The sequence below is a fragment of the Lepidochelys kempii genome, chromosome 1 (genome assembly GCF_965140265.1).
Source record: "Lepidochelys kempii isolate rLepKem1 chromosome 1, rLepKem1.hap2, whole genome shotgun sequence".
Lineage (NCBI taxonomy): Eukaryota > Metazoa > Chordata > Testudines > Cheloniidae > Lepidochelys > Lepidochelys kempii.
The window spans coordinates 203,470,741-203,482,839 of NC_133256.1; the positions used below are offsets into that span (position 1 = coordinate 203,470,741).

The 12,099-nt window shown below is 47.5% G+C and overlaps 1 protein-coding gene across 2 annotated transcripts in view; it reads left to right on the forward strand.

Moving 5' to 3' along the window:
- The window catches only part of VANGL1 (VANGL planar cell polarity protein 1), a 52,977-nt gene extending 41,218 nt beyond the window's left edge, over window positions 1–11,759 (forward strand). For both annotated transcript variants that reach the window (XM_073309155.1, XM_073309165.1), the window contains exons 6-8: window positions 1,504–1,636; window positions 3,688–3,922; window positions 5,466–11,759. In XM_073309155.1, the coding sequence (XP_073165256.1) occupies window positions 1,504–1,636; window positions 3,688–3,922; window positions 5,466–5,726 (629 nt within the window). In that variant the 3' untranslated portion in view covers window positions 5,727–11,759. The remainder of the gene's footprint in view (window positions 1–1,503; window positions 1,637–3,687; window positions 3,923–5,465) is intronic.
- Window positions 11,760–12,099: the final 340 nt, after the last annotated feature.

Below are 12,099 nucleotides of genomic sequence, written 5' to 3' on the forward strand. Positions count from 1 at the left end.
TCAGACAATTAATAACTCTAAACCAAACTGGAACTGCGCCTCTCCTAAGCCGTACCACTACACATCGCGGCTGTCAAATGAAATCTAAAGTGTTTACTCTTGAGAAGCTGTTTGTTTGAATTCCTAGACTATCCATCATTAAACATCAAACTTATGTCTTGGAACTTAAAAAAAAACCTTACTTTTTTAAAGAAAAAAGCAGGCTTTATTGTGTGAGCAGAGCATTCTTGGGACTGTCTACCCTACAGAACTGATAATGCTTAAAGACGTTCAGTTTAATGGTGTAGACTGGCTCTTAAAGCATAAAGAAAAGGAGTACTTGTGGCACCTTAGAGACTAACAAATTTATTTGAGCATAAGCTTTCGTGGGCTAAAACCCACTTCATCGGATGCATGCAGTGGAAAATACAGTATACTGCATGCATCTGATGAAGTGGGTTTTAGCCCACGAAAGCTTATGCTCAAATAAATTTTTTAGTTTTTAAGGTGCCACAAGTACTCCTCAGTCTGAATCAGCAAAAAGAACAACACGGCTACCACTCTTAAAGCATAGTTACAGTCAGAAAAGTGGCTTTTAAAAATGTATACATTTTGGGGGTGGTTTTATATGTCTCTTTCTCTGACTCCAGGTCCGATGTGCTTTGTTCATCAAATGACAACACTTTTCCCTAACTCATAGCGCTGCAGGCTGCATGTGGGATCACAGAACCTAGCTGGGCCAATCCTGCATTTTAAAGCATCACTAGTAATCAAGTGATAGATACTTACTTGATACTGGTGTGCGATGTAGAGCAGACTCCCAACTCCTTTTCCTAGAGCTAAGTGGGCTCTGCTAATAGGCATAAAAACTCTTGAGACAGATGTAACTTTCAGCCCCACAGAGAAACAGTATGGAGCCCAGAGTTACAGTCTGCAGAGTCGCTTCTCTGACAGTAACTACATTTTTGAAAGTGTCTGTCTTTTTTCTGAAGATGATGCCACTGCCCAGACATCCCAGTGTAGCTCTGTGTTTTCCTGTGTGTGTCTGTTGTGTCCATGTCTCTTGATGTTCTTCTTTTCTGTCTGTCTTTCTCCCCCTCCCAACTCCTCTTGTGCTCTCTCATTGTCTTGTTGCTGAAATGTGATGTGTTCCAGCTGCCCTTGTGGCCAAACTGCAAATGTATATAGTGGATGGTAAGTAACATCCTTAGCACTCTGTTTCCTAGTTTGTGTAGTCAGTCACTGTAACTGTTCAGCTACTTCATCCCCTCTGAATTCTCTCTCCCATCTCCACTGACTGCAGCACTTGGAGTGGACAGGAAATATTCCCTCCATATGCACGCTTCCCAGGGATAGTGTCTGCAGGGAGGGTTTTTCACCTCCTTTTCCCCCCCAGAGCACTGGGCAGGAACAGCCCAACTTGGCCCACAAATTGCCTGTGACAGGCACTCTTGGATTTTGAGCCTTTTCAGCTCCCATTCTGCAACAGTAAAGTCTTCCTCTGACTTCTGTTTCCCCTTGAAGGCCCAGGTAACAATGCTGCTGGCCAATCCCGGGCCATGATCGCTGCTGCTGCCCGGCGCAGAGACTCCAGTCACAATGAGCTTTACTATGAAGAAGCAGACCACGATCGCAGAGTTAAAAAACGTCGAGCAAGGTAATGCTGTCTCCTTCACGTTGTTGTGATTGTATCCTGCTGCAGTCAGTTTGCTGGCCTGCTGGATTCTCTAACTGTATCTGAACAGCTGGGTGGGCCCATAAAAGAGGGGAATCGGATTGAGAGGTTTTTGTTGAAGGGACTGAGTGTTTGGTATAAATAAAGTCCTTTTATATTAAAAAGGTATAGGAGAAAACAGACACCCAGGGGCGGCAATGGCTTGTGACAGGAAGTGCTTAGAGAAATGCATACGCAAAGAACATGTGTAAATGTTCCAGATCAGCTAGCAGAATGTTAGGGATTAGGGAAGGGTCCAGTGCCTGCGAAATCCATAACAGCTCAGTGCATGAAATCCCATTATTTCCCCAAGTAGTCCAAGGGCTGCATCCATAGCGCTGTCAGTGCCATCTAGTCTCTACAGGGAGGAATTCTCCCTCCTTCGGAAGCCGGTGAATGCAGCATTTGATATGGCAATGCAACACTTCAGCCTAAACTCTGTAGTCTTGCTGTCCATCTGAACAGGTCTGGTAGAGGCAGGGACACGACTAGCTGGATGTTTCTGCTGGAATGGTCCTCTGTGCATTACCAGTTCAGCATGTTGATTGCAGGGTGTTGTTCACCTTCAGAATTAACACCCAACTGAAACTAACCTGGGTAGGTAGCACCTCCAAGCTACTGTCTGAGGCAGGTCACCTGCAGCAGGCTGACATCCCTGAGCTGAGTCGCAGTGTAACCAGAGGGACTAAACGAGTTGCCCTAACTGAGGGTTTAGAGTCAGCAGTAAAGTGCTGATATGAGGTCTGTCTCCGTGCTGGCTCAGCCTGACCCCTTGCTGCTGGTCAGGCTTTCTCCAGTCTCTCGGCAAAAAGGGAAGCATGTGTCTCTGGGTTTCCACGGGCTTCCTTCTGTGTAATCTAGCAACTTGGGTTCTTTTCACATACTCACTGAGCTCAGCTGGAGCAGCTGCTGGCTTAAAGACAAACCATCATTTAGCGGGAGATGCCGCCTGCTGGCGTATACATGGGGAATCTTTCTAAAACCATCAAAACCTAACTAAAAAGAGCTCTGAGGACCTCCTGGTGTTTCTTGAACATGTCTGACTGAAGCTTCCTGTGTCTCTGGCTCGTCTGTGATATTTCTGTCTTCCTACGCGTGATCAGGCTGACAGTCTCCTTGCATTAATATCTAAAGGTTTTATATGCAGGGCATTGTAGAAAAGTCATTATTAGTGACTTAATTCCATTCATTTAATCCAATGTGAAACATGAGTATTTTACAATCCAACAGCTTTCCTTTAACTGCACTACTCTCTTTTACTCGTTCAACACGGTTAGGGTAGCTTTTGAATATCCTCTGGCATCTGTGTCGCTTTGCTCCAGGGGGGTCTGAGTTTGTTTGCACAGCTGTGCTGAAACAGGGATAGTTCGCATAGGATGCGTTCTTGGCTGCAAGTGCCCTGAGCTAGGGCAGGGAACAACCCAACCGCATGCAGGGCCACTTGGGCAACTTGCCAGGAGCCTGAGGACTGCAACCCGGTTTGTATAAAATGGAATAGAGTGCAGGTCATGAACAGGGAGAGGTGTGTGGAGACTGTGGGTCCCAGTGTATGCAGCGCTCTATCTTGAGCCAAGCACCTTCCCCCAGACCAAAATTGGAGTAATGCATGCTGGTTCCACCACTCTCGTACCGCTGTACTCAATATGAGAGTAGCTGTGGGCCAAAGTTACAAATGGAGGCAGGACTGTCTAGTGAGCTGAACACAAGACTGGGGCCAGGAACTCTTGTGTTTTAATCCTGGCTTTGTCACTGATGTGCTGGGTGACTTTCTGAGCGAGAAGAAAAAGCAAACTCCCATTCACCTCTCCATGCCTCCATCTCCCTCTCTGCGGAAGGGGTTAAGTGACTTGCCTGACATGTCACGCTGGGCCAGCGGCAGAGCCAGGAACAGAGTCCAGATCTCCTGACTCCCGAGCAATCGGTGCCCTAACCACATAACCTTCCGCCCTCCTGGGGGGTGAATCTGGCTTCCTTGTGTCTTTTTCTTCCTCTAGGCTTGTGGTTGCAGTGGAAGAGGCTTTCACTCACATTAAACGTCTCCAGGCGGAGGAACAGCAGAAAGCTCCAGGTGAAGTGATGGATCCCCGTGAGGCAGCCCAGACAATTTTCCCATCCATGGCGAGGGCTCTGCAGAAATACCTTCGCACCACCCGCCAGCAGCATTATCACAGTATGGAGAGCATCCTGCAGCACCTGGCCTTCTGCATCACCAACAACATGACGCCCAAGGTAACGCTGCCTCCAGCGGAGAGCCAGAGAGCTGCAGGAAGTGTGTATGTTAGGGGAAGTGGGCGTCAGGCAGAGAGTAATGAGGCTTGAGGGCTGCTGTTGATGATACAGTTGGTACATTTCAGTCCTTTGCTTGTAACTTGGCTTTAGGTCTTGGAGTGAACTCAGCCCCCACTGTCCCTTCTCCTGTCTGCCTTTTTAAGCTTTGAGCATCAATGAGCTACGATCACCGCAATTCTAACAAGCCGAGTGGGGTCAGGCCTGGCTGATCCTTGGTTTGGAGACCTCCAAGGAAAGCACAGATTGCTGCAGGAAGTGGGGTTAGCAATTCAGTAGGGAGCTCTCTAGCTCTGTGCCTTAAGGTGGTGGGAGGGGTGGAGTGGGTGATTCAGGAAGGAGCAGTTTTCCCGCTGCCAGCACTGACCTCAGAGGCGCAGTGTTGGGGGTGCAATTCTTTGGATTGGATTTCTACCCAAGGAGCTGTGGCTGCTAAAGACCCCGAGGCACGTTGTGTGTGTGTGTGCATGAATAGGAGTGTTAGTCTTCATGTCCTGGCCAAACCTCCAGTTCGTATGACTGCATTCTACCTCCCTACATTTCCCTGCAGATGCAGCAGAATAATTATGCTTCACTTGTTGCTGTGCAACTGTTAAATGGCTGCCACCGTCCTTTCCAGAGGGGGCTGCATTTGAGTGCTGGGTGAAGTGAGGCTTGGTGCTTTACATATAGTCCTCTTTGGGTTGAAGGCCGCTGCAGAAATGCAAAAGCACTTACTATCTTACCAGTATTAATAGCCATATGTGATAGTAGCAGGGACACTGTGGGCAGGACGGGCGTTTAGGCTGGCTTTCACACAGGGTCTGTTATGACCTTATACCCGTGTTTGAATCCCAGCGGGCTCTTGGCATGATGTGTGTTGACAGTTGAACTTACCCCCTGAGTTTGCAGTGGGAACTTTAAAATACAACAATGTCAAGTAAACTGCTTGAAGTGATGCTTGTTCTTCCAGGTGTCTGAGTTAAAGTACTTTCCTGCCAAGGACTGAGTGGGTCACGGAGACTGAAATCTCCTCCCACCAGGACAGGGGATTTTTTGGCAGTGGGTTGTATACATGGTGGAGGGGAAGTTGTGCTTTGCCCAGGCTGCGCCTTTCTGGAGAGAGAGAGGCCTCGGCTCTCCAGCGCTGTCGGACCTTTCCCCAGTGCTAAATTTATATTTAAAAGGCAATTTTGAAACTGGAATTGGAGCCATAATTTTGTGAACTGACTGGGATGAGATAAAGCAGATCTCTAGCTGTCACCTACTTGTTCAGATCCTGGGGGTAGGAAATGGCAGGAGGAGAGGAAGGTTTACCAAGTGTGCTAGCTGAAACAATTTGCTACAGGGAATACCTCTGTCCACAGGTCTAAATCATGAGATTGAAAGAAAGTGTCAAGGCAGACCTGAGTCATGGGAGGTGGAGTTCCCCTGGCACTAATTCATTCTTTTTCTCTGTGTCTGTGTGTGTGTATGTTTCTCTGTCTGTCTGTCTCTCTCTGTCTAGGCATTCCTGGAGCGTTACATCAATCCAGGCCCAACCCTCCAATATGACAGGGATCGCTGGTTCTCCAAGCAGTGGACGCTCGTCAGTGAAGAAGCAGTCACACGTGGATTAAAGGATGGTGTTGTTTTTGTTCTCAAGTGCTTGGACTTCAGCCTTGTAATCAATGTGAAGAAAATCCCCTTCATCAAACTCTCGGAAGAGTTCATAGATCCCAAATCTCACAAATTTGTCCTTCGCTTGCAGTCTGAGACTTCGGTTTAGGGTGCAGGGCAGTGTTCTCTTCTTCTTGTGCTTTTGGGTTTTGTGTCCCCAATTCTGACTGAAACTGGCAGATGACAAAGACCAGTAATATTTGACCATCTGCACTTTATTTGGAAGAAGGGCTGGGGATAATGGGTTGGGATATCTATCTAGAAAGTAATATCTTAAAAGCTCACAAGGCAACTTGGTTGAGTTAGCTCAGCCTTTACGACAGAATGATCCTCCTTGTTTTCCAGGCTTATTGTAGACACTGTGAACAAACAAACAAACGGCCTTTATATTTCCTTTGGAGCCCTGCCTTGCAGTGATCAATACTGTGCGTACATCTCCCTTACTCAGGCCTGACCTGTCTCTGCGTCCTGTGCGTGTAGATTTCTATTGGGAAGTAGCTTTTTCTCATTTATAAAAGTCTGCGTATGAGGGAGTATTTACAGTTCCCCTCCTCTCAGGAAGGAGAGTGTGGTGGGTGGGGAGAGAATTGATAGTTGTTTGTAAACCAGGCTGTCTAGTGGTTGAAGAGCCCTTCCCCCTCCAGGGATGCTCTTCTCCAATAGCACTGGACCACTGTGAACCAGGGAGTAGCAGGGATTGGTTTTGCCATCTGTTTCCTTCAGTCTCTTCAGTTGATTGTATTGCTGATCATGGTATGGGCACTACTCATTTTGCAGCTGTTTGAATTATTACCAGATGTCTTAATGAGATGTCAGGGGATTGGTGCATGATGCAACTCTCCCCCTCGGCCCCTTGATCTCTAATCCCTGCCCCACTAATTTGAACATCCCATGCTCCCTCTTCTCTGTCCCCCTCGCAGCTTTCTGAATGTGTTTCTCTAGCAACGGCTCCTCTGGGGTCAGTCGTGTTATCACGTTCTCCCCACCCCCCTTTCGCGATATATTTGCACAGTTACAGCCTGGCTGAGTAAACGTTCTCCTCGGAGGTGTGTGGCGTTTACCTAACCCTGACGGCCTGGTCCCAAACAAAGCGAGCCTGCGCAGGAATGTAGTATCGTATTCTAGAAGGGCTTCAAGAGCATCTTGAAGGAAGGGGGAATGCTTAACCCCTGTCCCTCACAGGGCCCAGAGACCGTTTGAGCAGGGAAAGGGCAGACCTTGGCTGACACATGTGGTTGAGTGCCATGGTTCTTTAAGACCGTATATATAAATGCACTACAGTATATTCATCCCCCCCACCCCCACCCTGCTGTAGCTAAGAGAGACCAAACTGCGTCTGAAAGTTGCAATTGCTTTTTTAAAAAAAAAAGTCCTTGACTGTTTACCCCATGTTACTGTTCTCTTAGGTATTCGTCACCAAGCTAGCCTGGAATTTATCTGTTCTTGGGTGAGGGAAGCTTAGCTCTCCAGAGAACATACTTTTTAAGCCTTTTTTTCTGTCAGTGCCGCTCTGTTCTCAAGGTTTTTAAACAGGATTGTTTTAAAGCTGGTCTTAAACAGAACCTCTTGATCTGAACACTCTCCCTGCACTCTGAATTCAAGGAATGTTTGGGTCCAGGTCTCCACTCCAGAGCCAGCTCCTACTTCTGTCATGAGCTAAACCAAATCCCCAGTTCCAGACGACCTCCAGACTCTGGGAAAGTTCAGTACAGGATCTGGAGTGGGATTTCCTGGCTTGGGCCTATGTCTAACTTTATTTTGATGAACAGGAAAGTCTGGGGGGAAGTCTCTTACAATGTGAATGTCTTTGTTTTGCTTGCCTGTCTTTGTTACAGACAGATGTTTAACACACTAAGGCAAGGGACTTAAGCAGGTCCCATTGAAGTGTATGGGACCAGTCACGTGTTCAAGCAACTTGGTGAACCAGAGCCTAAAGTGGTGATTTTCAAGTCATGGCCTATCTGTGGTCTGCCAGGCCCTTCCTGCTGGTCCTAGGTATCTCCTATGGTATTTATAAGGACCCTACCCCCTTTGTATTTATGTACCAGTAACAATTACAAAGAAGCCAAATTGCACTGGTGGTTGCAGGGTGTGGGATGGGTCTATGGGAGGATCTCTTCTCATTGCCATATGCGATGTTTATAGATATCCCCTGCCCTAAAGCACACTCAGTTCTTTCCGTCAGGCTTTCTGGCAGTTTTTGTTGGTTTTTAACAGTTGTGGCCTTTTGCTGTATATTCATTTTGAAAACGCTGTTGGTTTTGTACCATTTTTTTTAAATGAAAGTCACATAGTGTTGTGCCTGATGCATCATAAAAAGTGAGTTTCTTTAACCTTTGGATAACAAGTGCAACTGGAGAGCAGACTCTGTGGGGCAGGTACTGTGGGGGTAATTGGATAAAGCTGTGATCAGGGCTGAACTGGCTGTCTGAATTTAGGGCCCCAACCCTGGCTTAGTTGGCTCAGACGTGTGAATTTAGAACAAAAGCACCCAGTATGAATTTCCTCCTTTCATGATTCCTGCCATACCACCTCAGAACTGGAAGTTGTTTGACAGTCGCTTTGCTCAGGAAACATGTCTTTCTGTTTTTAAATGTGTGTAAGGATTTAATACAAAACCAAATAGAAGCCGAGTGTATTCACAGCTGCTACATAACCTACCTGCTGCAGTTCAAAGTGCCACCATTTCTGTCTGCCCCGGAAAGGGGCGCTGTTAGCGTAAACCTCCTTTAAATGGAATGCCCTTAATTTTGTTACTGCTAATGCTTGAGAGGTCTCAACCCCCAATGAGAGAGAAAAGGTCATTTACTCTTTGCCATTTACCTTTCTGCACTTCGTTGAGCTTGGAAGGAGAGGGAAGTGGTTGGAGTGGGGGACTGGGCGCCAGGACTCCTGGGTTCTATTCCCTGCTTTGCCATAGGAATCACTGTGAGACCTTAGGCAAGTTACTTCACTTCTCTGGGCCTTCATCTCTCCATTTGCAAAAGGGGGGACCATGATATCTACCTCACAGGGATGTTGTGAGGCTAAACTTAACCTTTGTGAAGTGACTTGAGATTGTCTATCGAAGCGCAAACTGTCTTCTAATAAAGATTTGAACAGTGAAACTAGACCGGCCTGTTTCACTTGCCATTTATAGTCTGTTAATGGATGAGAATCAGGTGTCGGGGACAGCAAGATAGTGTCGGCATTTCCAACCCAATCCCATAGTCCTTGCTTTACGCTCATGTCCATGGGAAGCATGGTTTGCAGGGTTTGCTCTGAAGGGGGCTGTTTCACTCCGACTGCCCTCCCCTTTTCTCCTCTCTCTTATTGGAAAGTTCTTAAGTGAATGGAAACCTACTTTAAAATGTTTAAGCCTTTGACCATAAGCTAAGTGACCGAGGAAATTCCTATTGAACAATGTCAGGTGAAGACCAGGTAAGGCTGAGCCTTTCCCTAGGGAGTTAGGTCTCCTGGTTGCTCAGGGACGAGCGATCTCCTTGCTCCCTGCTATTTCCCCATCTCCCACTATGTAGGTTGGACTGCCAAACACACTATGTCACGTCTTTGCTCTCAGTCAGCAGCATGATACAAATCCTAAAGCCTGGACGGGTCAAGCAGAACCTCCCAAGTAGGTGCAAGCAAAGCTGCTGTGATCAGTTTGAGATCCATGGAGATTGTTGAGGTGGCTTTTCTGTAGTAAAGTGGTATGTGGTGTTTGTAGGGTGGAGTGGATGGATAGTGAAAACGGTAGGGTCCCTGGCCCCTTGTCGGAACGAAGGGGCAGATGCTTGTCTCCTGGTTCTTGCCAGTCCCATAACTAGGGCCGTAGCATAGGGAAAGGCCATGTATGAACTGAGCCGTCCACCAGAAACACAGTTGAGGTGCTGCTGTTTTCTCCCCTTGGCATGTGGGTTCAGCATGCTGCCCCTCTGCTCTGCAGGGTGAGGAAGGAATGGAATTGGAATGGACCTAGAGCAAGGGGATTGGTGGTAGCGCTCCCACCCTGTGGGGACGGAGGGGAGCGGATTTGGTCCCCAACCAACCCTTGCTGCCAGGGGGCTATGGTGACTTTCTGCCTCCACCAAGTGCGCTCTATCAAAAGCGGAAGAGGGTGGTAGTGGAAGAATAGGTGGCTGCTGGTCACCTCGCTGCCCTTGGGGGCAGGGGTGCTTGAGCGCAGAGGCAGCAAGCAGAGCGAAAAGGTGGCATGACACAAGTCTTGCAATTGGGTCTGATCTAGCATAGGCCTTGACAGCGGCCCCCATTCCTGCATAGCAGAGGAATAACATAAGTGTCTTTGGATGGGGCCAGTGGTGATAAATATAAACCAGCTTTCAGCACCTCTGCCCATGGCTACTCCTATCCTCTTCCCTCTCCCCCCGCCCTCTGCTGGGCTGGCTGCCTCTGATGACCCATTTGCCAAAAACACCCACTTCCTCCTCTGTTGCTCCGGCCTCCACTCCCATCTCCCTGTTGTGTTTCTCAGGCCAAGAGCCTGGTGAGGAACTAGTAACAGGCAAGATGGATGTCATCAGGAGCACAGGCTGGAGCTCATGATAAGGCAGGGCTCTTGGGTGGATCCCATCCTCACCCCAATCTTGCCTCCCAGCTGCAGGAAACACTTCCATTTCCCCCACGCACCCACCCCTGTTGCCATGGACTCCACCAAAAATCCTATAAAATCACACCACTACCAGTTTCTTAAAAACTGGCAATTCCATTTAGCCCCATGCACTGCTTTAAAGTCTTGTTGGCATAAACGTATTTAAACAGTAACGATAAAGAAGCCTGAAAGATCACAAACTTGTTTGCCCCGCTTCGTAGGAAGACTTATTCAAGTCAATTAAGCTAACATAGCTATCCCATTAAAAAAGCCTGCAAATCTGGCCTCCCCTCTTAAAAAATATAAATTGACTTTGGGTCTTTGGAGAGAACTGTGTTCTGGCTCCAGACTTTATCTTCAAAATGTCCTTAAGTTTTCAGTCTGCCATCCAATAGACATTTAGATGAATAGGAGATGAATGTGCAGATGTCTGTTTTCATGTTCAGCTTGTATTTGTACGTGCTGTCCCCTTGTAGGTGTGTGTATTATTCCTGTCTAATGCCTGAAAAGCCAGGGGTGGTGGTTCAATAATGCCCATTAGGACTGTATGGAGAATGAAGCACTCTTGGGATGGAGTCATAAAATTACTTCTGTAAGGGGGCTGTGTGGCTGCGGGTGGGCAATGGGATGGATACACAGATCCTTTCGCCTCCCGTCGGCTGGCTCCGACTCCATTAAAGATGATGACCACAAGTTACCGTCTGACAGGTGTTCAGTAACCTGTGCAACTTCAGTGTTGATCTGTTCGGTTCCTCTTGGGCCAGGTCTCCACAGCACCATGACTGCCCACGAGTATGGCCTCTCCGAGGAAGGGGCCCGTTAATAGAGACCGAATTTTCACCCCACGTGGCAGGGCAGTGTGTAGGGGAAGCGTTGTGCCTCTGCCACCTGTGCCTGTCCTGGGCATAGAGAGGACTGAATTCTCTAGGACTGTTGCTCTGGCACCTTTCACCAGCACTAACTAATTCACTGGGGACGGACGGACGGGGACACACACGGACACATGCACACACGGACACACACATGGACACACTCGTTTTGCTGTGGTTCGCTGCCTGCACGGAGATCTGTCTGTGAAGGATTCTTACACTCCTCTGTGCCTATATCTTGTAATGAATACAACGTTATTCTGTACTGGGGGCCAGGATCTCCTGGCTCCCACACAACTCTTCTGATCACTGTGTAATGTACAGCCTGGTACTTTTTTCTACATAAACTGCATATAGTAAGGTGGGTTCTGCTGAGGTTTTCTAATGAATAGACACTAACCAGCCTCTTGCTGCACATGTGGCTTTAACTGCAGTGTTACATGGTCTGAAATAAATTCTGAAATCTGTTTTTGTTTTTCCCCCCCCTCGTCCCAGTTGTGAACTTGAGTAGCAAACTCCTGGTGTCTGTGATGTTCATGCACTGTGTGTCTAGCAGAGTGAATTGTTCTGTTCCAAGCTGGGTTCTCTTAAGTTATAGCTGGATGGTTTTGTTTTTGAACTGAAACATTGAAACCATTTTACACTTTGCATATTTTGTACAGTAAAAATCTGAAAATAAACTGAAAACAGAAATTCTGTGCTCCTACGTAGTCTTCTTTTGATTATTTCAGCCTGAGAAACGTCTTCCCCCTCTCTCTCTGAGCGTTCTTTATGCCTTGAGAGTGGTACCCTGTAAACAAGTGCCATAGCCTTTTCAGGCTAAACCTCCAATCAGCCTCATTGCCCAATTCTAGGCCTCTTTCATCTGTCCTGCCACAATAGGGGACGTGTTCATTTATCACTCTTGAACAATGAGACCTGTAGGAGGCTGTGCTGAATGCCTTAAAAAATCTCAGATTCGTGGGAGGAAATACAGGACATGGGGCTGGAGCGAACTGGCAGTGGGGGAAAGGAGTTAGAATTCA